The following is a 27,278-nucleotide window of genomic DNA, read 5'->3' on the forward strand; positions in this document are numbered from 1 at the left end:
GCGCTCGCTCATCAGACCGGTCGTGGTCGGAGGCCGTCAGGTCTGCCGCGCATGCATCGTGGAGGCTCACTTCGCCAGTGTCACTCGACCGATTCGCATCGGCACGTTTCTCGCCGAGTGTGTGCGTCGACGAGTAGCGCTATGTGCCTGTGGGCTGCGAGCTAACCATCCGACTTTCGACGACTTCTTGGTGCGCGTTGCCGGCAGAGCGCCGGGTCTGTTTAGGACGCGTCGTCTGCTTTGAAGCAAGAATCCAAGATGGCAGCGCCCGGGCGTACTACGAGCGGAGCAGCAAGTTTGTTTGCGAGGACCCTCTTCGGTCTGCTGCTGTGTGCCCTGCTAAAATGTGTCGTCCTCGCTCAAGGTGAGTCCGCTGCGCATCCAGAGTACATGGCTTTGAACATCATGCCGCCTGGCACATTTCGTGCGGGACGTGTGCTTTGCGCGACTGAGTTCGCGTTACAAATCTGCATGAGCCTCGCCTTCAAAATGTTTTCGGTCTTAGTTCAAGGATTCATGCTGTCTCGTTCCTCAAGACAGAGTCCACCATAAATTCAGTTTTGATCTGGTTAACGACATGTGACTGCTTTGTAACCTTGCGGAGTAAAATATGTAAGATCGTAAGAACTAAACGTTTAAAGGCATGCGTGATGACGAAGGTGACAGTGATCATGGCATTACTGGCCTCCTTAAGAGGTCGCACCGCTAAACTTGCACTTGCGATCAGCTCAACGATTGGTCTGAAAAGCCATTGTCAAAGCGTGCGCGTCGTTTTATGCGGCGCTCCGCTTCTTCCGCGTTTGGATGCGCGTGCGTTAACGAGTCGGAACGTGACCTGGAAGAGAAACACGAAAACGCGCGCGCCCGCTCCCTCGGCCGTTCCGTTACTGGGCCCGGCGGCGTTGCGTCAGCGGCGGCATCGCTCATGCGCGAACAGGCGTCTGGCGTCGCGACGTTCGTGGCGCCGCGGCAGTAGGTGAAACAGTTGGAGCCGACGCCGGGCACCTGGCGTGTTGTAGCGCCGGCTCCGCTGCCGCTGAACTGTCGCGAGGAGAGCGGGCGTCCTTGCTTTGGTCACACGCTGCCTTTTTCTTGCCTGCGTGCGTTAGCGAAGCGCCCGCGTGGAGCAAGGCGCGAAATCGAGGTCGACGCAGCCAGTTTTCCGAAGGACCGGCCGGCCACAGAACCAGCCCGGCACGTTTCCCTTTTCCGGGATCATCGTGGCCGCACCGGTCGTCCATCATGCGTTGCGCTTTATATGTGTTACGCACTGACCTGTCTCCCAAGGCTGGGCTGGCGATTGTTGGAATGCTTGACTGTGTGACAGATATGCGGCCCATGCACTTCCGGCTCTGTTAGCACACTGCTTCTGTGCTTGAGGTCTTCGTACGTTCACGTTCATAAGTTGATAAGAAATCTGAGAGTCTCAGCGATGCTCGCTAGAGTGGCTGTGGGGTTCTCCTGCCGTGTTCGAATTCCTTGGCTTCCTGGCCGCAGAGGCTATTTGTGTTGTAAGATTCCGGCGAGCTTTAAAACCCACAAGTAGTCGAAATCATCCCTGAACCCTACTCTATGGCGTACCCGATAGTAATAGCCCACCGTCAGCTTTTGCAAGTTGTACTTCACTATTTTCTAAGAGCGCCAGTGACAAGTCGTTTTCGCATTTGTAGCAACAGTGTAGCACGACTTGCTGGCTTGTGTGCCACTGTGAAAGCGAAGAGATGCGACACGAGCAGCTAGCTAGACCGTGGATCACCCGAGTTGCGCCACCCCGCCCGAGGCCAGCAGAACGGGTCGGGTGGCGCGGAGGGAGCCCCCCTTCCGCCGAGGAATGCTCCCGGCGGCGCTTCGGTGACCGGCGCCCGCCGAGGCTTCGGGAAGTCGAGGGGGTCGGGACTGGGAGGGGGAATGAGTCGACGGCCGGGCAATGCGCGCCGTCGCTGACAGCCGGTGTCAGCGCGCGCTGCGACGCTCGCAGTCGCGTCGGCGCGATGTATGTCGTGGCAAGGCGTCTGGACGCTGAGGGGGACTTCTTTTCCAACAGGATTTGGCTGAGGGGGAGTCACGAATGACACGGGGCAGATGCAGAACGACGCGTTGGCAGAACTCATAGTGGTTCGATCTAAAGCGCATCTGGCTGGCACCGTTGTGGCCATTCGGGAGGGGGGAACCGTGTGCAGCTGTACCAGGAGGCGGTGGATTAAAACTATCGACTGGGGTCGTAAAAAGAGGGCGTAGCCTAAAATCTTTAGTAGTGGGCTGTTTAGTAGTGGGGCGGACACGCCAGATGAAATATCGTAAATATGCTGGTATGCTGCTGCTTGTGGGTTCTGTGGCACAGTGTCTCTGCACCTAAGCGGTGGTCGTGATATTCCTTAGTTTATGAATTGATCCTTATAGTCTTCGATAGCGCAGTTACTGCAGTCAAAGCTCTTCAAGCGGGAGGAAACAGGATACCGAGCACGTTGGCCACATTGCAGGTACTTCTGTGCACTTTCTAAATGTTGAGGTATGAAAATATATATCTTGATGAGCTGTGTTCTCAGCTAATTATCAATAGCTGTCTTATTTGATAGGTTATTGCGTGTTCGCAAGTGATATCGCGTCAGTATTTATTTATTCATTTATTTCCTTTGAGATTTCTGTGCCGCATAGCAACTGAACGGTTAAAAGGCTCAAGTGTTCGCGTTACATCTGACTAAGGACCGCCTACTACAAACGCAGTAAAAAACGCGTAAAACGAACAACGGCAGGTGAACAAGATAGGCAGGCGCGGGCTGCAATGCAATGTGTCGCTTTACTGCTTCAAGCATAAACTGTTTGCACTGCGTATGTGGACACAGGAATTTAGCACATGTCATAAACGACACAGCGTGCCCTTTATCACCGCTGTCCGAAAAAAATTGAAGAAGACGGAGGGGCGCTTGAACAGCTGCCGCTAAAGGTTAAAGAAACGGAGAGAGCTCTGTGGAAAACAGGGATGCTGACGAAATCGGCACTGGAAACATGCCGAACCTTTAAACAGGAAATTGTCAAAGAAAATATCTATGATAATTGTAGGGGAAGCTCTTTGTTGTTTGAGGCCAGGACGGGAGTTTTGCGGACTAATACCCCTGTCACACGGGACTTCTTCTCGGCCTTTGCCGTAAAGTTGTCTTATTGCACTAAAGGAGGAAAACCGAAAAGGAGCAGCGACGCTGCTACACGGCAAATCCAAAGGAGCTAGAACGCGGCCTCCGTGAATGCCAAAAGTCACCGCTGTGTGTGAAGCGGCGCTAGTAACATTATGAAATTAAAGCAGACGGTAGCACTTCAGCTAAGAGTGCATTCGTTTATGTTGGAAAAAGTAGCTATCACGATAATAAACGAGCGTTCTGACGGTGAGAAACGGATATTTTGAAACAAAGTTTCTTTTTTTTTTCATCGTTCTCGGTCCGACCACGGTAGGCGCACTTTTCCGTTCGTCTCCTCGTTGTGTTCGAGAAGCGTGCTTTGTTGCTTGTGTCTTTGTGCACGCAAGCAAACTCAAAACACGCACACAACAAAGAGCAAACGAAGAAAAAACAGCAAAGCGAGATGCGCAAGCACGTGTGTGTCGATGCGGCTGCTGAAAAGCGTTCAAGTCCTTTCTTAGCAGTGTGAATGTCTTTAGTCATAGCCTCCTCTACGGTTAAGTGCACTGTAACGCAAAATTAACCATTGAATAAGATAAATTAGATATTTTTTTACGGTTTCAAAACTAAAAATTGCGTCAATTTTTTATTCTTTGAGCTCGCTAGCTGGCGCTGCCGTCTGGGTTGCTCCTTTAAGCAACTTTAAAGCCGCTGACGGCCGCCTTTATTGCTACGGAACTTTATCGCTAAGGTCTCGACGCTTTGCCGTGTAGATGCGCGTCACGCGCCTTTGGGGCAAAGGACCTTAATTTTCAAGGCCTTACAAGTGCCCGTGTGACAGGGGTATAAGACGTATAGAGTCAGGTACCACGAGATAGACACTTTGTGCATTGCGTACGGAGAGGAGGAGGAAACGGCTGAACACTTGATACTTTTCTGTAAAGGGCGTCACCCTACAGTGGAAAGCAGCGGGGCTGACTTACCCAAGGCATTGAGGTTTAGGGATAGTGAAGGGAAAGTGGATTTTAAGAGGTTAGAAGTAACCAAGCGAAGGTTATACGATTGGTGGCTAAAAGCAGGACAGGAGTAAAATTTCACAAGGCATGGCTAGGTGGCAGGAGCCACCGCCCGATTTAAAGGGTTCAGCCGTATCCATCCATCCATCCATCCATCCATCCATCCATCCATCCATCCATCCATCCTGGAAGTTTTTTTATGGTTCATGGGGGATTTAACGTCCCAAAGCGACTCAGGCTATGAGAGACGCCGTAGTGGAGGTCTCCGGAAATTTCGACCACCTGGGGTTCTTTAACGTGCACTGACATCGCACAGCACACGGGCCTCTAGAATTTCGCATCCATCGAAATTCGACCGCCACGGCCGGGATCGAACCCGCGTCTTTCGGGCCGGCAGCTGAGCGCCATAACCACTCAGCCACCGCGGCGGCTGCCGCCGCTGGAAGTGAAATGAATAGAGTGGAAAATGGACTAGGTGGAAAATGGACGGGCTCTAGGTGGAGAGTGGACAGCGAATTTATACAGGGGCTGTTTACGTACTGTGTATACAGGAAAACACGCACACGCAAGGGAGAAAATACACGTACGTAAAATGTTAACTACACGAACACGTGTGTCTTATTGTTGAAAAGCATGGTTTATGGGATTTCAGGTCGCAAAGCCACTCAGGCTCCAGTGGAAGGCTCCAGATAATTTCGACCAACTGGGATTCTTTAACATCTCACAGTACACGGACTTCTAGCATTTAGCCTCCATCGAAATGCCGCGGCCGGGATCGAACCCGCGTATTTCGGCTCAGCAACCGAGCACCATAACCACTGAGTCGCCGCCACGGCCCAACGAAAAACATCTGAAAGCATGTAGAGCGTAAGGAAATGTTAGTGCGGCAAAGTCGCACTGAAACCGCCTTCGAGGTATATCAAAGGCCCATTATTCACAGCCTCGCTCAAGGGTTATGTGTGCAACACGTGAAGATTCTCGGTATTTAGTATTTTTCAGACTTTTTGTGGGTCATATACGAGTCTTTGAAGAGTCCTTGCAAAGTTCATTCAGTAATCATTCCAATTTCAAACTAGCGTTCACGTCTCACTCCTGACAAAATCAAAATTTTCAAACACGGCGAAAATACGAGGACGTGCTGACGAGAGAAGGCATACGCACTGCGCAGTCTTGGCGCCGTCTCATTTTCGCGAGTGTTTGAAAATGAACGTTTCGCACCGACTATAGTCCAACAGAACATTCTTCGATAATCGCACTGTCGCCGCGCTAACCAGTCGTCGTACTTGCATCTAGAATTGTGAGATTTCGTCACACATGAACATGTCCAACATTCTCGGACCGAAATTTTTGAAAATGCGAAAGTTGTACTTTACTCTTATGAAAATATTGAAGCAAATTGTCCATTCTTCTGATATGCAGTTAATTTTTTTTCTTTTAACGTGTTTGTGTCGATCGCATCGGACAGTTAATTAAGGCTGTCATGGAAAGCCAAAGACGAACGCTTTTGACGATAGCAAAAACGTTAATAAAGAAAAGAATGTCAGACTGCCGTCGGGTGAGCTGCGGATATATTGACTGTTTTAGTGAAATGCTTTCGCCCAGAATTGTTCGGTACGCAGAACCCCTTAACTACAGCCTCGTGTAGCCCGTGCACACTGTTGCCCCGGCACGTAAAAGTCAATAAATCGATCACTCTTCCCTGCTCTGTCCCGCAAAGTGTTGGGTGAAGTCAACAAGCTTCGGTTGGCGGACCAGCAGCTCATTAACGCGCGAGATAAATTGCGCGAATGAGGTTCGCGCGCACTTTGGCCGCTTTTCCTTGCTCGGAAACAATACGGGAAGCAGCGGTGTGCGCGGTGAACCGCGTCGGGGAAACGCGAACAGCCAGCGTATGCGTGGCTGCCGCCCGCGTTCCGTGGATCGAAAACAAGCGGTTCCTTTCCCCCCCTCTATCGGCGGGGGAGGAATGCGACGCGTCTTCGTCCTTCGGCCTCGCACAAACATATATAACGAATTGCCGCTGCTGGCAGCGGAGACGGCGACAGCGGGGCATCGTCGCCGCGACGAGGACGACTGTCGCGGCGCGCTTCTCCAGGTGCGCTGCGGCCCGCATTAATAACGCTGTAGGCGAGTTCGAACGCGTTGACGGCGGGGGGAGGATGGAGGAGTACTTCGCGCAAAACAAGACTGAAGACGAAAAAAACGAACACGAAAAAAGAAAGGCTGTCAGTCCTCTCAACCGCGGAGATGTTTACCACGTTACGAGGGTCTGTACTGGAACACTTTCGCTCCTGCAGCTCAGAGCACGTGATCTTTTGAGGCGGCTCTTTTTTCCATTACATTTTCTATTTCTTCCCAACCCTAAAGCCGCGAAGTGAACCCCAGTGCCGACCCGCTTACCTTCTGTCCTGCTAAAAACGTGCACTGTCGTGGACGTTGAAGCTGGGGCCATCGGCCAGCCGAAACCTGTGCGCAAAATGCTGTTACGACTATAGGAACATTTCGGGACCGTTCGCTCGCAGGGCAATCGAAAAAAAATCAGGCCAAAGCGATACGACAGTCAATACGATATGCGACTGCAACACGACAGCCAACAGTGAAGTGCTGTTGCGTGTCATGAGCATTCTGGACGACGGGTCATGATACACTGCGACGCTATAGGTCCAGCTTCTGCACCACTGTAAGCTTTCGTTTTCTTCCCCCCCCCCCCCCCTTTCCTCTCTCTCTATGTATCACTTTTTTAATCATTTGTGCGGCGCGGCGCCACTACTTGGAACAGTTTTTTTGTTATAGTGAGGTTAGTACGCCTATTTCCGTGACTGTGGCTTGACTGCTTCATTTTAGAACCGCCGCTTGAGTCCCGCTGCTTCTAATTTTTCCACATTTCTGTCAAATCTTCGACGCTTTGAATGAAACTTGCCCTTGCTGACAGGATCGCATCTTGACACATTTCATCTTCATGAGCTACTACTCAGTTGAAATGGCACATCTGCGTCTACATCTCCCAAGTGTTACGAACTAACACAACTTTACCGAAAGGAAAGTCGGCCACGTATCTCACCGTCTCATTCAAACGTACATAATTCTATGTATGCTGCTGCGATATTATGTCTGCCTGCAACGAAGGGTAAAATTATTCCTGTCTCCCATTTGCATATACATCGCGAAATCATCTCTTTTACATTTACTTCGGAACGAGATTAACGTGCATAATGTAGCCCAGTATTATGCCGAGTTACACAATTGCACGGTCTGGGCACGATGACTGAATATTTCAGCGCGTATGCAGAATGAAAGTGATCAGCGCTCATCAGTATGGCCTATAACCACGGCCCACTTGCAATTCCAGGAAGTAACTAGCACAGACAGCCGTGGGACTAGCTTGGTAAAGGGGCTGCGAAGCTACCTTACACATTGGGTGGGGGGCGATATGGACACTCACTCGCTCATGAATATTCATTCCTAGCGCAAAGAGGTCGTCGTATTTCTCTTGCAACCAGTATTCATGCCAGGCCATCGGAGAAGATTGCTGCTCTGTAGAACACATAAAACTTACCTCTTGTGCCCCGGTCTGTTAAGACCCAGCGTCAAAGCAAATGCCGTAAGGAAAATGGTCACTCACGTTATGCACGCTGGTTTATTCGTATCTGCTACCGCTGTCGTTTGAATGCCGGGCGGCTTGCGATTAAATACGTCTTGTGCTTTTTAAGTACGTGATTTTTAATTTTTTTTGTCGATGTTCCGGGGAAAGGTTACGTACATGTATGTGTTTACTTATCAAAATCCCGTAGTTCATTGCGCTGCCTTAACAAGGTCGCTATAAACTTGCTGTTTGGATTAGCTGTAATGGAGTCCCCTTTTCCCCCTCTTCTTCTTCTTTCCATACCCCCTCTCTTTCCTCTCCTGCTAAGCGTTCCCGCATTTCCGGTCCTTCTATTATCTCTCTCTCTCTATCTCCCTTGGCGCCCTCCCTTCCACCCGACAGTGCCCGCTGCCACTCCCAGGCCAGTAGACCAGACCAGGATCTCGTGACCTGGGTGAACATGCCAGAGCTATCGCTGTAAACGCTGCGCCCTTTGGGAAGTCGAGGGCTGGCTGGTAAACTCTATTCGGGATCACATTTTGATTTGTCTTTATCTTTCGCCCCAAACTTTGCAAAATTTCCTTCACAAATATTTCACCTACTACTACTACTACTACTACTACTACTACTACTACTACTACTACTACTACTACTACTACTAATAATAATAATAATAATAATAATAACGCACATTTGTAGTGCACAGCAGGCTATCGTCAACATTTGTTCTGTTAGCGTGCTTTTCCTGGTGCTGTTTAAGCAGAAGACACACTTCGCGGAGGAACGGGATCGCACACGATGGGTTTTTTCTTAATAATAATAATAATTGGTTTTGGGGGAAATAAAATGGCGCAGTATCTGTCTCATATATCGTTGGACACCTGAACCGCGCCGTAAGTGAAGGGTAAAGGAGGGAGTGAAAGAAGAAAGGAAGAGAGAGGTGCCGTAGTGGAGGGCTCCGGAATAATTTCGACCACCTGGGGATCTTGAACGTGCACTGACATCGCACAGCACACGGGCGCCTTAGCGTTTTTCCTCCATAAAAACGCAGCCGCCGCGGTCGGGTTCGAACCCGGGAACTCCGGATCAGTAGTCGAGCGCCCTAACCACTGAGCCACCGCGGCGGGGCGTTTTTTCTTGCATGATTGGGTTTCTGGCGCTATTGCTGTGATGGTTTGTGCGCAAATAATAATGAAGCGATTATGAACAGAAGGAAGCTGCTGCGCTTCAATTCCCGAGGAAATCCTTGCCGTTGTAACCGAGTACGTCCCTTTTTGTTTCTTGGTACGGAGCCTTTCGCCCTTATTTCATTTTGTCTTGCTCGAGGAACCCTTATGTAATGCAGGATAGCCGCGGGCATATTCGGCGCAGCAGCCCATTAAGAGTCCGCCGCGCCTCACCCACAGTCAGCGCCTAATTGATGCCGGCAATTATTGCCTAATTGCCGCGCTTCGCCGCTGAAGATGCAGCAGGGAAGTGGGCTCGTCGCCGTACTTGGTACAATACAGGACTTACCGGCACCCCAAGCCGACCTGACCCTGGACTGGGCACCGCATAAGTTACCTCAACTCTGGGTGCATGTCCTTGTCAGCACTGGGTGGGATTGGGAGCGAATGGAGGAGCAGGATGCAGCCTTTCGTGCATTCGTGACAGCTGCTCCAGCGTCAGCACCTGCGGTCGTGAACAGGCCGCGGCTGGACTGGAGCGGCAGCTCAAAAGAGAGAGCCCTCCCGCGCTGAGAAACCAGGCTGCAATCGGGATGGCAGGATGGACGCACGCCAAATGGATCACAGCCGCGACTCGGCCACTTTCGATATGGGGGGGGGCACTGACCGGCGATCGACGACGTGCACATAGCTTTGCGTCACGTACGACAATCTGCGACCATACTTCGGAGATTCAGAGGCGCGGGGACGTTGACAAACGAGAATACAGGAATGCAAAGCAGGGCGCGTGTGTGAAAACGCGTGAAGGACCCGACTCTCCTCTGCATTTCTTTTGTTTTATTCACTATTCTTCTTTGTAGAACACAAAGGATTTATTCTGCCCTAAATTCTCGGCTGAAAAGGTGTCGTTAAAAGCGGGCGGATCAAGATTATTGGTCTTGGTTCTGGTTTTTGGGGAAAGAAAGTGGCGCAGTAGCTGTCTCACATATCGGCCGACACCTGAACCGCACCGTAAGGGAAGGGATAAAGGAGGGAGTGAAAGAAGAAAAGGTACCGTAGTGGAAGGCTCCGGAATAATTTCGACCACCTAGGGATCTTTAACGTGCACTGACATCGCACAGCGCACGGGCGCCTTAGCGTTTCGCCTCCATCGAAACGCAGCCGCCGGGTTCGGTTCGAACCCGGGAACTCCGGATCAGTAGCCGACCGCCCTAACCACTGAGCCACCGCGGCGGGTAGATTATTGAACTCAACAATGGTTTTCGGGAAAATCGAGTATTTGAAGAGGTCAGCTCTAGATGTACACGGGAAACTGGCGAATGGATGGTTAGTACGGGGATATAATCTGCCTGGCGGTCGGATATACAAAGTCTAAATTAAACTCTTTTTCACGAAGCATATAAAGAAACTTGAGAAGGGCTATTTTTATATGTTAGTTTGGGAATTTGAACTTGGATACGTAGAGCTGTCACTGTGTTTTTCGGTAATCGGAGAATATAGATCTTAAATATAACGTTTGCACTGTCTGAAGTTACCCGGCGCGGTGGCCCAGTGGTTAGCGCGCTCGACTACTGATCCGGAGTTCCCGGGTTCGAACCCGACCGCGGCGGCTGCGTTTTTATGGAGGAAAAACGCTAAGGCGCCCGTGTGCTGTGCGTTGTCAGTGCACGTTACAGATCCCCAGGTGGTCGAAATTATTCCGGAGCCCTCCACTACGGCACCTATTCTTCCTTTCTTCTTTCACTCCCTCCTTTATCCCTTCCCTTACGGCGCGGTTCAGGTGCCCAAAGATATATGAGACAGATACTACGCCATTTCCTTTCCCCAAAAAACCAATTATTATTATTCGCCGCCCCTTCTTGTTTGCCGATCCACCAGTGTGGATTCCTGTAGCGCCCCTTTCAAAGGTGAGGATCTGGGTCCCGTTGAACACGTGAGCAGAGCTGGCCTCCGGACCGTTTAATCTGTCCTCAGCATCATTCCCGTTGCTCCGAAGCTGCAGGGAATGAGGCGGACAGGTCCTCCTCCTCACTCACCAAAAGTTCGGAATCTTCAAGAATATTACGTGGACCACACGTGTTAGCTGCGGTCATGTGCGGGGCGGATTCGTTACTGTTGGTGAAGACTGCTACTACTCGTCGTAGGGCACTGATTGGGGCCTGGCGCCGCTGTCGGTGCCTCGAGCGCTGTGCCGCCCGCCGGGAGGCCGTGTCGGGGGAAAGCCGCCCGGGCTTCCTTGAACAATGAGTGGGGAGGCGGAGGGGCGTGACGGCTGCGGACGCCGACGCGACGACGCCGTGGTTTTACCGACGCCGGCGCTGCCACGGTGTGACGGGGCCGTGTCCGAGACCGTACGCGCTGTACTCTGTGCTGCTCGAAGGGGAACTGCCCTGAGGGTAACGCCAGCTGGAAGCGTTGCTCTCACTTCGGCCAACGGCGGACGTTGCCTGCCAGGAATGAGCGCCAACCCATCAGGGGACACGCTTTGGACGCGATTGCTTGATAAAAGAAAAGGAAATTTCTTCTTGCGCCGCACTGTTCGGTTCCTCAACCCAGATGCCGCTGTCTTCAAGTCGGCCAGCACTGTCGACAGCCCGGGAGACAGGGATATACCATGGCTTAGGCTGACGACCGACCTTTTGTAAATGGAGGTTTCCTTTCGCTGCCATTCGAATTCTCACTTGCTCGCGTAGTCACCGCACAGAATTGCGTCTTGATGCCCTCGCTGCAAAGCTCGTTTTCTTTCTTTCTTTGCGATAAGCTTTTGCTGTTCGATACATCGCGCAGTACAACTCCCTTGAAGTATAATACGTGGGGCGCCTTCATGACATCGACGCGTGCTGATCACGGTGGTTTTCATAGGTGCGCGCACGGTTGCTGTCACAACGCGTGCGAACTCACCGCTGCGGTTTCTGGGGGGAAAAAAAAAAACGCTGTAGGAATTCGTGCGCTGCAACTTAGGAGTTGGCTGCGAGTCGATCACTTAAGGGTTTACAGAACTGTATGGTTTACAGTATATCTCTGCACTCTGTGAGCTTCATATTTCGGTAACCATAGCTAATTTCGTTCCCGGGGAACCGCGTGACGTGTGACAAACGAGTGAATGACTGCGTATGATCGTAGTCGAACAAAAGGCTTGAACAGCCTCGTCTTCGCTAGAAATGATGGCGAATTCATGAAGTGAGCGACTCATGGCATGTTGCTGATAGCTTATGATGCTGCATAATAATAATAATAATAATAATAATAATAATAATAATAATAATAATAATAATAATAATAATAATTTACGACAAAATCGCAGTCTCTGGATGCATCCGCGCTGCCTTGTAGTACGTCCCACCAACAGAAGGCATTCTGCGAGAGCTCAGCCCCGAGATAACGCGGCTTCTGGGGCAGCGCAGTGCTAGTTCTGACCGCACCTGTGGTTCTCGTTGAGCACGATTCCGTGTGTCCTTGTGCGGGCATCGTTTCGTGGAAGCGCGCAACGGACTGCTTGCTCATCGCGGCACACGTGCGCCCGCACTTCAGCCGTCTCCTATGAGGAGGCGGATTCAGCGGAACGCCAACATATGCAATGACCGCCCCATCGCGTATACGTCCCACACGGTCGCCGTTCGGAATTGTTCGCGCATTTGGAATATACATGGCGTGCGGGAAAATCGTTGGCGCAGTGCGAGGCGTGGTTTGGAGGCCCGCTAATACACCCTAATGAGAGTCCTAATGCAGGCACCGTTTCCTGTCCGGCTTCTCCGTATAACCAGGAGAAGGACCGGGGTCCCAAAGAAATAATCGCGAAAAGAAAATTGTGCTGCGCCACTTTTGCGAGTTGCCCGCGGTTTCTGCCACTGCCGCCTGAGGTGCACGCAGGCCGCCGTCGGAAGATGAGCGGGCTCTCGAATTCTCCATTTCCCTTCCCCCCACGCCCGCACCTCCTCGCTGCCTCATTCTTTACTTGCCGGCCGGTCGGGGCAAGAATGACAAGGGTCGAGAGTTCGAGTCCCAACTGCGGCGGCGGAGGAGGTGGCAGTGTGCACGGCCGACAGCCGGCGCTTCGACGAAGCGATTACGACGGGGCGACCTGGCAGCAGTCGAAGGAAAGAAACGCGCCCGAGAGCAAAGACACAGCCGTGCCGTGGTGCGTGCGGGCGGTGGGAGGAGCGGGGGAAGGGCCGAGTTCCGTTTGTGCCGGGCTTCTGCTGCATTTTCCCTGCCGCATGTGCCCACTGCTCTATCATTACATCTCCCCCAGCACCGGAGGAGAAAAAGACGGCCCGGCTCCTTTCCCCCCCTGCTCCCTTCCTCTGTGCAGCACTCACTATCTCCCTGCGCGCGCTTCTTTCGACGCGTCCCGAGTGAAAGAAAAAAGCAAACAAACAATAGTGTAAAGTTTCTCTCCGGGGCCTGTGAGAAGGGCGTCTTCGTTTTTGTAGCTGTTGGCTCGGTTTTTCGATGGGAGCTGAGTTGGGATGGGACTGTTTTCTCCTTCAAGGCCGCGCGCGGCACATTCGGAATCGAGGCGCGTCGTTCCCCCTCGGTGCCTATTATGCCGCGCGCGCTCTGCGGGTCCTTTCCGATGCCCCTCTCTGGCTGCAATTTGGCGGCCCGGTGTGCGAGTACGTGTAATCGCCGCTGTGGCATGACGCGCCGTCTCAGAAACGGGCAGGGCCCACAGCGCGGCTGCGAAACAACGGTGTTGTGCTAACGAGGCTTCTGGTTCTTTCTGCCGGGTTCTGTAATGTGAGCTTTCACGTATGGTTGTGTAGGCGTTGTTCTGCTTGCCGGTGTTATCGCAACACGTTGGTTCCTCTCAGGTTGCCAGGCTTGGTAGATCGTCATGTTGAAACATGTTGAATGTTCTCAGGCTTCCAGGCACGCTGCCTGTTCTTCGTGCAGGAAATCTCTCATTCGCAACATGGAAGAGCAGAAGCGATATTTCAGTGGTTTTTCCGGAGAGATGTAGGAAGCTGAAGCCCTCGCTCTACTGCGACAAATTAGCTATCGGCGCCGATCGAAATCCCTGGCGAAGAAAAATCCATTTCCGATTTAGAGCAGCCCGCGCCATTTCGTTGCCGTGCTCTTGCTTTCTTTATCGCGCATTGAAAGAAGCGTCTCGCACTGCAATGGTTTATATAGTTTGTCGATGATTCTTCATCCTCAGTCACACACGTAGCAAGCAAGCAATATCCCTCGCTCCATCGGTGTCGAAGCTCGGGCTCACCAATAACAACGATGCAATACGACTCACCGGAAAAAAAGTTTCCCCAGGAATTCAAAAGTGTGTGCGTGTGGTGGGGTATCGATGGTAGAGGAGAAACGGCAGCCATTTTTAATTTTTCATTTGTGTCGTTTACGTGTCGGGCAGGGCTAGCAACGTTTATGACTCCACCACTCATGACAAAGATCAATAAAATTCCTCGTCGTGAGTAAAGAAAAAATCGTTACGAATTAAGGGGGGCATTCAAAAAACAAGGAGGCTTGTGCACCCCCTTTCCCCCTCCACTATAGGGGTGTGTAGGGAAATCTTTGAGAAGTCTAATTCATCACGTTTGTCCAGTTTTCTGAGCATAGACAGAAAAACTTGCGACATTGTCCGAGGCGGTTTCTCTTCCGCGCTTCCGTTGCCGTGGGCTGGTCACATTCCGTGGCGTGCGCCATCACGTCTAGAATACAGCCTCTTCAGATGCGACCGTGGCACGCACGACCTCTTCGTGAAGAAGGGGAATAGAAAAAGAAAGGAAACAAAAACGAATTCACGGCATTTCTTTCCGTCCGCCTCGACGACCGGACGGGCCAACCGAAAGAGCGGCGAAAACCTATGGTGGATCTGTCCCTCAGGCGGAGCAGGGGAAACAGAAGAAGACACCCTGCAATTTCCAGCGCACTTCGTGAGCGCATCACTTCTCCGGAAATGTGCGGGCAATTACACGCGCCGGCACATCCGAGCCGCCGCCGAACTCTTGTGGGAAGAAGAAAGGCCGCGGCGAATAGGAGGAGAAGGAAAGAAAAGCATCTGCTCTTGAGGCCCTGTCGTCTCGAGGCAAAAAATTTGAATGTCTGCGTGAAGGGAGGTTCGGCGTGTGACGGGCCTCCCTTTTCTGCGGGCTCCGAAGAGCCGTCAGCGTCTAATGACGGGGCCCCCTCGTCTTCTCGACGGCGGCAGCGGAGACGACGCCCGCGGCGGGGCCCGCACGATGCTATCGGCGTCGTGAGCGCGCGGCGGCGGCTCCCCTCAGAAAGCAGCTCCACAACCCTCCGCCTCCTCCTCCTCCGCCGGGGGCTTGTTTTTGCTTTGCTTTGCTCACCCCTCCTCTTCGTCTGTTTGCTCGGCCGGCATTCTGCGGAAGGGAGGGCGAAAGAGGACTCCCGAGGAGTGCGTGTGTTTCTGTTTCCCGGCCGCCGGCGCTGGGCTGGCTTGGTCTGCTGGCCGGCGGTCGTCGTCGTCTTCCGAAGCCATTGGAGCGTGCGTGAGCCGCGGCGTCGTGCGCTCCTTCTTCCTCGGCCGCAGCAGCAGCAGCCTCCCTTCCACCTCACTCACCTCCCCCCCCACGGGTTATTAGGATAATAACGGAGACCGGTTCTGGCTGCGGTGAAGCGAACTCAAACTCCTGCCTCCCCTCCTCCTCCCTTTTGCGTCGCAGCTTTCTTCCGTGCCGGCTGCCCGCCGTGCAGTGGGATTCTTTCTCGAGTGCCGCTGTTTCGCTTTCGCGGTGGCTGGCCTGCAGATATGCATCCCTTCACTCCGGCCGGAGGAGGGAGAGAGCGTTGCTGCGCTCCTTGGTGCTGCTGCTGCGGGTTCCGAGTTGCGGCCACGTCGATCGTGACGTGGGGTTGCGCGGCGAGAGGCCAGCGTCCGGCGAGAGGCCGAGTTGGAGGCAAGGTAGGGGGAGGGGGTATGAAGGGGACGCCAAAGACAACCGCTCGCGCGGCGCGGCGGTGTGCACGCGATGACTTTTCGTGCCACCGTCGTCCATTTGATAGCTCTTCATCCCCCCTCCTCTCTCGCGCGCTCTGCTTATTCCTGTGGTTGGGGCCGCCCCGAGGGAACGCGGAGGAATTTCGGACTGGACTGCGTGCACTGAGGCGGCAGTAATAGTAGCTGGCCGCAGTCTCAGCGAAATGCGCGGCCCTGTCGCTTTGCAAATGATGCGGTCGCCCGTAGCTGTAGCGAGTTGCTCTAGGTGGAGCTGCTTTTATCTCGGCCGTTGCCTCCTCCTTAGTGCCACCGGAAATCACTGAGGGACTAAGGCCAAGCAACTCACGACAAGTTTTCTGTCCATTACCTAGTTCTTGCTGCAGCTCGGCACTGGTCACCTGCAAAAGCAGCCGAGTTTCATTCAGCCCGTTTAAAAAGTGTTTGTGCAGCGTAGCAAGATAATGGTACCCCTGTTGGGGTGGCGCTGTCGTTCGAAAATAGTGACTGCCAATAAGCTTCGGTTGTGTTCTGAAAAGTCCTGTAGCGGCGAAAAGCGCCGACAAGTGTGGATAGACCAGGCAGAAGACTTGTTCAGCCCCTGCCATAGAACCTATCGCTGCTCTTTAATTAGAACCGGACCTTGAAGGCACACCGGGGGAAAAATAGAAGTTAGCCTGTATCGATGGGGTTCCACGTCTTAATCACTGCAAACTGAGGTGAGAAGAGACGATAATATGAAATACAGGTGTTATCAACGGCCGATTTAGCAAATAAAATGCACACGTCGACAGCGATGTTAAATGGCGGATCCCAAGGGTAGGCTAAACCGTCATTCACTTCAAAACGGAGGCAACCAGCCTTTCTCAATGTAGACGTCAAGCGTTGAATCCAGTGGAGGAAAAATTGTTGAAATTCGTTTTCTCAGCCATAAATGCGTCTATTGCTGCCGGACAGACGTCATCATACACAAAAAGGACCGCAGAATCAATTCTTAATAAGAACAATAACTAAATAGAAGTTGTCCTTAGTGTCCATTCAACTGTCCAGGAGCAACTTCGTTATACCCGTGCCGGCCGGCTCATAAAAAGATACAACAAAGGCTTCGTAAGGTATGCGAAAACTCGAAAACCGAGTCAGAGGCTTCTGAAGAGTTATAATAGCCCTGCCTTCTGTAATCCGCCTGATGAGATTAACAAGCTTGTTTATATAATGTGAAAAATAAATAAAGTGGTTCAGAGATAGGCACATTAGCCAAAGTGCGGCGTGCCAGACGTTGGCATCTTGTTTTCCCCTGTGTCACGTTTTCTCTGGCCATTAGCAGGAAGGGGGGGGGGGGGCGCAGACGGGCTTAAGAAGAGTCCGTCGCCCTCACTCGCGCATTTAATGAGTGGCGCTGGAGGGGGTTTGCGGTGAGTGCACTCTGCGGTGCAAGCGTCTCTTGCGCTGCCGTTTTCGTTCTGCGGCCCGGTTCAAATTTGTTGCGGTTGCAGGAGAGGGGGGCGTTCCGTGGCTGGGCTCGTGCGAAGGTCGCTGGTTCGATTTCCTGTCGCACCACGGCGGTGGCGGCGAAGGTCAAGAACCCTGGCTCTTTGCCGGCCTCTCCCGAAGCCCACGTGGTAACTGCGGGCGGTTGGGCTGTGATTGTTTAACCCGTTTCCTTCCTCAGATATTTTCGCGCGTGTGCCTTGTCCTGGCATTTTGACGGTACAGCTGACCAAGAGCTATTGTGCTCGTGGTGGACCACGGGTATTTGCCAGGCGAAGGCTTCGCGACGTTTTGTTTCCAATGGACAGAGCGCGTATTTGTGCTCAAACATAACGCCGCCACAGAACAGCCAGCAAACCGAAAAATTATGAACCGCCATTTATAAAATCCGAGCTGGGTTGTACGAGTACTCCTCCGCACATACCTTGCCTTTGCTGGCTTCGCATTTGCCCGTGCGTGCGCGCAACACTTCAGCGTTAGTTTTTTGTGACGCGCACGGACCATTTCTTGGAAACGTGCATCGCTGCATACCGTGCAAGGAGGTTCAGGCGCTTAGGAACTAACATATTCACTTATACAAGGAGCAGGGGTCGATCGGTACGGCTGTTCTCAAGAATGTGCTAACTATCCCAGCATAGATCCTTCGGTCTCCTGTAGTTTTTGGGCTGTACCGTGAGCAGGGGCACCGACGTGGGTTCTGAGGCACGCGCTTTATATACCAGGTGTTTCAGGTAAGCCCGCTACTAAGCGTTAAAAATAGTGTTTTGAAGTAAAGAGAATCTTTTTTGCGGCATAGTGATACCACTTTTGGCGGACCTTAAAAACCTCATTTTTAAAAATTTCTAGCGGGGTTCCCTGAAACACCTGAAATATATTCCAGTGATACCAGTGGGCAGGCAGCACGCGGGAAGTTCACGGGATGCAGGCTTATTACAGGGAAAACAAAAGATGCTTCCCACCCGGCAGGTATACTGGTGCCAGCGGCTGGAGCACGCAATCCCCTCGTGCTTCCAGGCTTTTCGGCGACCTGGTTTGCTGACCGCGTAGAATATTTTTTCCGCGAACTCGCATCCCGCAAAAACTTTTGTCCATGACTGTATGCGTAACGTCGATGCTCTTCGAAGCCCGTCTGTACTCTCCCGCTGTCATCCTCGGACCGGAGGCCGGCGCATGCGCGCAGGGAGGCTCGGCTGTGGGGCGACACCGGGCCGGTGCCGCGGAGGAACCCCGCGGCGATGGCGGCGAGCGATAGGCGGTCGGCGGCGCGCTTTCTCCCACGAACGCCGCGGTGCCTCCTCTTCTCCTGGCCTGTCCGGGGAGATAAGGGCCGACGACGCCGAGCGGACCAGATGCGCGCGCCCTGGTGCGCAGTCGGGCTGGCTCTGGGAGAAGACAAGCCATCTTTTCCGACGGCTTTTCGGGGACCAGGCGCGCGATTTCCGATGCCGGTGCATCCGGGCGTGCTGCTATTGCTCACTCGACTGGCCAGTCGTGCGTATGGCCGCTATGTGTTCGCCGTGGCGAACGTTCTTAAGCTCGGTGCACTTTTTCGGAAAACCCAAGCCGGGCTTGGGAGTCCCGAACGGAAGGATTGCAAGAGGTTTTCGTTGCGATGGCAGCCCCGTCATAGAGGCGAGGAAATAAAATGCTGAGTGCACGCGTTTCGCTAATCGCAAGTTTCGCATAAGCCGCTGCTGGCGCTGAAGTTCAACTTTAGTTGTTAGCTATTCCGTCACTACGTGGATTGCTTGCTGAGAGGACAAAGAAGCGGGAACATAGCTGAGTGGGTTGTGGTGAGGGACGAGTCTCAAAATGGGTCGGTTTATTTCTTGGGTTTTTTCACTTGCTCTTTGTTAATCACCTCACTGATATTAGTGATGGTGAGCGGTTACTTCGCGAGAGCAGTTATGCTACGCTCATGAGAAACCTTCAGCACACGCAAAAAAAAAACAAAAAAAACGAAAAGGCCGTGTCTCTCGAAAGGTGGATGCAGGGCTCTTTTGCAGTAACAACAAAATCAAAAGCAGGTTTTGCTTACCACATAAACTGTGCGCTTTCTTCGTTCTGGATGCTCCGTCATTACAAAGCCTTTGTCTGCGCATGCAGTGTCGGCACACCGCAGATATCTGTGTCATACATGTTACGCGGGGGCGTAAGTGTGCATGAATTTTTATTTAGACATAACATCCCCTGCTACACATTGTCATTTATGGCTAGTTCTAATCCGACTTCTCGAATTAACTGCTCGTTAAATAGTTTCGATACACGATGTACAGAGTCCCACAAAGCCATTCCGCACGTAACACAGCCTACGTCGTGGGCGTGTTCTGTTTGCCTATCAGCGTCCTTGAGGGCCACTTGCAGCAGTCCCGTCGATCGCAATACGTTCCCTGCTCTCCCGGTCCCTTGTATTTACAGAGCGACCTCATTGTTGACAAACGGTTGGTTCTCCCCTTTCACTTCGAGCGCATGGGCATAGTTTACAAGTATCGCGCCTTTCATAAAACCGGCTGTACACATGCAAAAGGAGCGTTCAGCGCCAGGGGTCGTGTCAGCGACACAGAATAATACGCCCCTAGAGTGCCGCCTCCGCTGCGGCTGTGTCAGTATGTCAGGCGTCGATTGTCGTCGCCGCATTATAAGCGCCGGTCGGCACGCGCCCAAGGTCCCGTTGTGCCAACAAGAAAGGATTCGCGTCGCCGGGCGCTCGACGGGGAGGCGGCGGGGGCTGCCTCGCAGCGGGGAGGCCCCTCGTCGGCTGCGGCCGATTTACGACGTGCTGGGGTGCCGCCGCCCGCCTCTCGGCTCGACGTCGCGAAGCTCGTCTCCCATTCCTCGCGTGCACAGTGGCGGGGGCCAGTAGCTCGCTGTCGATGACGGCTCGTCACTCGCAGTGACCCGTCGGAGTACTCCTCCGCGCCTTGCTAGCGCTGCGTCTATGAAAAAAAAAAAAAAGGCTGTCCGCGTCGTGCGCGTGGGAATGTGTCGAGTAGGTTGGCGGGTGGCGGACAGCCAAGTTGCCGCTGCTTGACTTTGAAGCTGCCTGCGCGGACGCTGACCGGAATGCGATTGGAGAGTGCGGAGGCGGTCGGCGGTGATTGCTTGTTGCGAGTAACTGGGACTGCAGGTAGTATGGGCGGACTTTGCGTTCAGGAGGCGATTGAGGATGACTGCAGGAGATGGGGTAGGGTCTTGTTTACGCAGCGCGTTTCTTGAACAGTGTGGTTATGTAGTTCCCCTCTCCCCTAAATAATTTTTTTTCGTTCACGGTTAGGCAGTAGAGCCCCCCCCCCCCCCCCCCCCCCAATTCCGACACACACACGCTGTCTCTTTTTAACCTCTCATGTAGAGCACAGCTTCAACGGTTACAACGTTCCACATATGAAACTTAACAAGCTCGGTTCCTGGTCATTTCACGGCCTTTCTCCTCACCGCTGAGAGACGGACTAGTCAATTTTTGTGGATTATGCCGCACACTTATCCGTGCATCAGAGGAGTCGTATTGGAGGAGGCGTAATAAGTCAGTGCGAAAACGCTCGTAATAAACCTCAGTTCTTCGGCTTTCGCCCCTCTCAGCCCTTACTCATGTTGTCTTATAAACGATTTTGACGTTCTTAGGAGCGCGAGCTGTTCTTCACACTGCGCGAATGGCAAGTTCTGCTTACACGTGGAACGATTTGCCAGTTAGCATCACTGACGCTAGACAGCAGCAATCATGCCGAGTTCGCTTAAGTTCTCGAAGCGCAATCCAGTGCGGAGGAATCTCTTTCATTCCAACTCGCTTACTTCGAACTTCCGGTTTATCCGAAATAGCGCTTTGGGCCCATCAACGTCACGTGTATTGAGTGGGGCCTGATCAGGCATCCCGCCGTGTTCGAACTCCGTATAATTGGAACAAATGTTTGGTCCCCTTTGAGTTCAAATAATCGAGATGCGGCTGTTAATAAACAAAGTTCGCACGCATGCACCTTCTGGCCCTGTACAAGTCCTGCTGGAGTGGAATAACAGGCGCAAAAGTTTTCGTTCGCTGTACGGCGACAGCTTTGTATTACGTTCTGTTCACTGTGTTTGTTTCGGTGTCTTCTTTTTTTGTTTTGTGAGAGCAATAAGCTTCGCTTTATTGTGTAGCAAACATGCGTCACTGCAGTTTGAAGCCTGCCCCGCTTTCCTCGCATTTTGTTTGTTCTTTTCGAGAGGCAGACACGTGGCAGTGAATGAAACGCTCTCTCCCTTTTCTGCCGTGCAGGGAAGCAGATCACGTGCGCGTGCACCACGCAGCACTGCCGCGAGCAGGGCACCAGCCGGTGCAACACGACGTCCATGTGCTACACGCAGTACCTGCAGAGCCGCGACCCAAACACGGACCCCATCACGCGCGGATGCATCAACAGCCGCACGCCGCTGCTGTGCGAGAACCGGCGGCCCGCGGTGCACTCGGCCGCCAGGTGGCCCCAGCTCATCTGCTGCAGCTCCAGCCTCTGCAACCAGGGGGTGCTGCCGCCGCCATCCTCGGATGGTGAGTACGCTGTGGCGGCGCATTCTCTCTTTCTCTGCTTCCTTCCTCCCGCCTTCATTCTTTACGTCTTGTTTATTTCGAGCCCGAGGAAGGAAAGCCCGTCTATCCAGGTCAAGAATATTGTCTAGCTGTGAGGATATGATCAGCAACTGAATCAAGACGAAGCAACCAAAAAATGAAACTAAAACGGTATTAACTACAGATATGTGTAGTGGAACCTCGTTATAACAAAACGGTTTATAACGAAATGTTGGATATAACGAAGGAATGATGATTCCCCTTGGAAGCTCGGTCAACGCAGGCTATAACGAAGCTACGGCTATTACGAAGTAATCGCGGGACCCCTTCAGTTTTGTTGTAACGAGGTTCAGCGTACTATAACGCACATCAGGTCTTGGGGGACAGTGGCTGGCTCAAGTGGACGCTGAATTCGGAATGGCCAGTGTTGACGTACTGACGGAGAGAACTGGAAAATCGCCGGTCATTGTTGCCCTTTCTCATTTGTCTACCTCGCCCGTGCCCTGTTTTGGAAGCCTAGCCTGACGGACGTCCTTAACCTCTTGCAGAGACGGCATCCTCGTGGCCCGCCCTGCGACCCGAGGCTGCCAGTAGCGGCGGCGTCGACAGCGCGCCGTTGTCCACCGAACTGCCACCGCCGCAGTCTCCTCCTGGCGGCGGCAGTGACGAGCGCTTGCTGAGCCCCGTGCATGTGGCCGTGCTGTCGGTGGGCGCGTGTGCCCTGTTCGCCGTCGCGCTGCTGGTCATCGTGGCGCTGGTGCGGCGACACGCAGGACTGCTCGGCGTGCGCTACGTGCGAGGCAACTACATCAAGGGCCGCCAAACGATAGCCTCCGATGACAGCACACCCAACGGGGGCACCTACGACAACAAGATGGCCGTCGTCTCCTGATGAGCAGGAGGACTGCTGTGCGTGCGTGTTTGTGGTCCCCTCTACGCCCGGAGTCACACCGGGAGACTCGTTTCTGGTGGCCCTGGCCGGTGGACACTAGGATGTGGACCGGCGTGCGCCACCGAATGGGACACTGAATCGACAGTACCTCGAAGGAGGAAAGCTCCTGAGGTCTCGCTGAGGCGGCAACGAATCAGCTCGTTCGAATTCCGCTGGCCGGTTGCCACCCGTTTCGAACTGGAACCGGCCTTCAGAGCGGTTACACCGTCGATCTATGCTTTGAGGGTAATCAAGAAAAGCGGTACTCCAAGAGTAATTCCTCTCTTGCCACACTGTGGCGTCTGTGTACGCACAATCCGCGTCTCCTCGCATTCGATCACTTCGACGCGATGCTCTGATTCGTGTACAGTCGCGGCCTGAGCACACGTCTTCAATAACGCGTCGGTCAGTTGTGCGCGCAGAACGCTTTCTGGAGGGTAAAACCGCTGCGTCAGCAGTTCACAACTGGAAGGACATCGAAGTCGTGCAGTGTTGGAGCGGGAAACAGCGCGCCTACCGGCTGCTTTGCCGTCTGTCCTGTTGGAAGCAGTAATTGTTGGGGGAAAATCCGTGTCCCCCTATGAAGGAATAAGTTGCCGTCGCTTGCGCGGTACATGGGAGAGCGAGCAGCGCTGCTATTAAACGCACTGCGACGTGGCCTTCAGGACTGGCGTTCTCCAGATCGCCATCACACTCGTGACCGCATCGCCTCCAAGGACCGCGGCCTTTGTTCGTGACGTGCCTAGCATGGCCGAGCTGCTCCTGGGTCACGATTCGGGACAGGTTTCTCGATGCATTGCCGCGGGCTGGCCTTCGGAGTTATCGGCACATGATTCGATTAGGCAGTTGCGTTTAGGCCATTCACAGCCTTCGCTCGGAGGCGCGTCGATCTTTTCACGGGCGACCCTCACTCGGTTACGCGGGCAAAACTTGTGGAAGACAAAATGTCGGCTCTGCTGGTGGTCAGCAAACAATAATCGAAGCTTGGTGAGAGAATCGTCACCAGATCAGCCTGGTATTCTAAAGAAACGTATGCGCAGGCAGCGAAGAGAAGTATACAGGACAGATTTGCTGAAAGAAAAACTAACGATTGCTGGAAGAAATTCTTGAGAGGTGTGAGGCGAAGCGATATATTTTTGCATGAAATGAAAATTGCAAATATTCCTATGTAACTTATGGAAAAGTGGTTGTTTTATAATGCGACCTTTTCTTTTTTTAGGCATGAGGAAGTGTAGAGACAGATTCATGCTTCAGTTTACATTAACATCCTGCTGTTTTTTTTTTATTTTTCTGATCGCCAGATAGTTGCGCACAGTCAGCACTGTCGTGAAAAGGCTCGTTATTCAGGGATAAACTAACTAATCGTTTCGTCATCACCGCGTTAGCGAGCTATCGGTGTACATGTGCGAAAATGTTCCACTTGCTGCCTTCACCGACGTTCCTGTTCATGTAGTCGGGCTGCCTTAACCCTGGGAGCACCTGTCTGTTGTTCACGAGGCCCCAGGAACCTGTTCCGACTGTTGGTTGTGTGCCTATAGGGCCTGTTAAACTTGTTTTCTCGTGTTGTTGACCGAAGTGTGCACGTCTTCATGTACAGCGACATGTTCCGACGAAAATAGGACATATATATGTATACATACACACTTAACTGTCTTTGTGCACTGTTAACAGCGGCCCTATCTTCGGTGGTTGACGGGCTCGTTGTAACATTGTGCACCCTCGCTACCTGACTGGCCCTGTCTGCGTCACCGTGATATAGGGCCAGATAGGGCCACCGAGAGTTTCGACACGCCAGGGATCTGGCACCAGTGTGACGTCCGCTATGGCAGTGGATCCAGCGCATATGCACGTTGACCTCACCAAGACTTTCGGCGTGTATGCGCGTTGATGCCTAGCTGATAGCGGACGCCTTGCCGCTATCATATCCCTCGCCTGCTTAAACCCTCAGCTACTCTGAACTGCCGACAACAATGGCCCAGATTGTGCAGGCATTCTACCCTCATTCTGTTGTGCACCCATTCCTCTCTTCTGCAAAAAGAACAGTGGCAGACCGGTTTCCATTCGTCATGGAGCCAATTGGCCAGAATTCGTGTACCCTTAACAGACACCTATCCAGTCAGCTACTTTTTGGCTTCATTTGGTTTTCTCCCTTGAGCAGTTCGGGTTTTAATTCATTTTACCGACTGATCATACCTGAGATCCCACGCTTGGCCATATCTCCTGAATACACTAAACGGTTGATATGAATGCCTTCAAAGTCTGGCCCATAAGCCGCACATTGCTCAGGGTCGCGACGAGCCACGCATGCTGTTCTTGTTACCGCCTCTACTTTCTTCTCTGTCGCGAAACGCGTGAGTAGAGCTTGCTGCGGTTGGCTCTGCCTTAACCGCGAGCTTTGTCTAAAATTGTTGGCTCTTTCTTTGCTATCTACACCGTAGCCAGCGGTTTCTTCAAAGAGCTGACGCGCGGACGGCACAGTTCACATCTTTTCTCGTCCTGCCAATCTTTCATACACGAAGCCTGCATGCCACGCGAGTAGTTTCGCACTCTTACATACCTCAATGTGTTCTTACCTGCCAAATCGAAACTGTGCATCTTCACGCACTTTCAAGAGACCCGAGGAAATAAAGTGCAGGCCAGAATCGTAAGAAAAGATAAAAGAAAGTATGCGTACGCGACCCTCGGCCGACGCAAGTGCGTGCTAGTGCCTGGAGCGGGCCGCCCTGTTGGAACGTGACAGAACCGTTACCAGCTGGCGCCACCTCCCTTCTTCAGCCAAGGTCGCAGCAGGCCGACACAAACATTCCTGATATCGCGCGCGCGTGCCTGCCCCCGCCAATGAACTTTTTCCCTCCGGGCACTCGCTGATCGCAATCCGTGTGTGCCTTTGTGTGTTCACGCGCGCGCGGTTTTTAAAGGGGCACGAGAGAGAGAGAGAGAAAGAACGCGGTCGAGACGCTTCCGCCAGTGATAACAGTGCGTCCGCCCGTTCTGCATCTCGCCCTGACAGCCAAACGGCGTCTCCTTCGTGCCTTCCTCTTTTTTATTACTATTATTTTCTTCTTCATCCTCCTTTTTGCGGCTAGTACTTGAACGCGACCAGGTACTCGGTTCTTTGTCTCACTATGACGTGTTCGCGAAGTTTTGTCTCTTGTTACGTCATCATCATCCTCTGCTGACGGTATCTACTACTTGCCGCTAAAAATTCACGAAGAATGGATGGCCGCGACGTGCCTTTGTCTGAATCTCGCCGTTTTTGTTGTAACTCATACGACGCGTTTTCTTCGTGTTGCCGCGTCAACCACTGCGTCGCCGCGAACCCACTTTCTCAGTTAAGCCGCATCGCTAATAAAAAAAAATTAGAAGCTTGATAACGTGCGTATTTAAAGAATAGAGGTGAATTTACAAACGGGACAGGCGAACGGGAATCCCTTGGTAGAAACTATTACGTTCCACAGATATTCCTCAACTCCTTCCAATATGCCTGTCTGTAACAGTCTCGTTAAAATAACAAATTGGAAGTGGTTCGAGTTGGGCTTTGCTGAATGCATTGCACACCAACAGCGCGAATTTAGGCAAGGCGTGCTGTGGATGGTGGGTTCGTCGCCGACGCCTACTCAAATCTCCATGCGCACTCACTCAACGACCGTGGCGTCCCCTTTCACTTCGGTGCGAACGGGTTCCGCACCTCTCACTTGTTTTTCTCAAGTCATGCATTCTTTGCACGAAAAATGTTGTCCTAACTTATTTATTTATGCTCATATTATTGTGTTATCATTATTTGTCTATTATATTATATATATACAGAGAGAGATGCTATTCTATTGAACGACATGTCTCAGTGAATTTTTGTGCGCTCTCATGTTGATGACGGTGGCGTGGTTGTACATAAGAGTGATATACGCATATACGTGTGCGCGTTTTTGTACAAATGTCTACATGCACAGTTGCCAAGATAAATGGACACGATTGTAAAAAAAGAACGAAAGTGTTGTCTCTTTACTTAATGTAGTCGACGCGCAGTGCCTGACGCTAATGGGTGGCACCGGTCCTGCATTCGAAGCAACAATAATGAGAAGTTTTGGCACAAAGCATAACAAACGTCACAACGGCATTTGGCGGCACGACAGACAAGTGTCTCTGCTGGATTATCAAAGCGCAGTGCTCACAGCCTGCGTTTCGCGCCACTAGATGCCCCTAGTGCATGCGTCCCCATCGACGCCAGTGTTTTATGGAGCGCTAACCGGCTATCGTCACATTCGCTAGACCGGTGTTAATGTGACGTCATGTAGTCTAACATGCACACGTGAAGTTTTGCGTAAAATTTCGCATTGCCGGCTGTTATTAAGGCGAACCTTTTCATATTTCTTTGAACTTTTGCATAGTATCTGCCTAGCGCGGCTTGTTGGAGGAAAGGGATGACGAGAGCTAAGTTTTTCGGCAAACCGCGTAAAACGCATTCAAAAACACCCCTGATGCCCTAGTTTTTTTTTTTCAGCGAATTTTATTGCCCCAGGGCATCAATGATGGGCGA

The 27,278-nt window shown here is 52.4% G+C and overlaps 1 protein-coding gene across 1 annotated transcript; it reads left to right on the forward strand.

The window, feature by feature from the left end:
- On the forward strand, window positions 1-26,717 carry LOC144126056 (uncharacterized). The gene is made up of 3 exons (XM_077659960.1): window positions 1-364; window positions 21,526-21,795; window positions 22,362-26,717. Exons 1-3 carry the CDS (start codon window positions 259-261, stop codon window positions 22,703-22,705), a joined length of 720 nt encoding a protein of 239 aa, XP_077516086.1. The 5' UTR covers window positions 1-258; the 3' UTR covers window positions 22,706-26,717.
- Window positions 26,718-27,278: the final 561 nt, after the last annotated feature.

The sequence above is a fragment of the Amblyomma americanum genome, chromosome 3 (genome assembly GCF_052857255.1).
Source record: "Amblyomma americanum isolate KBUSLIRL-KWMA chromosome 3, ASM5285725v1, whole genome shotgun sequence".
NCBI classification, from domain to species: domain Eukaryota; kingdom Metazoa; phylum Arthropoda; class Arachnida; order Ixodida; family Ixodidae; genus Amblyomma; species Amblyomma americanum.

Coding starts and splice junctions, on each gene's coding strand:
- LOC144126056 (XM_077659960.1), top strand. CDS start 259: ATGGCAGCGCCCGGGCGTACTACGAGCGGAGCAGCAAGTTTGTTTGCG. Junction 365..21,525: donor ATGTGTCGTCCTCGCTCAAG/GTGAGTCCGCTG, acceptor TCTGCCGTGCAG/GGAAGCAGATCACGTGCGCG. Junction 21,796..22,361: donor GCCGCCGCCATCCTCGGATG/GTGAGTACGCTG, acceptor AACCTCTTGCAG/AGACGGCATCCTCGTGGCCC.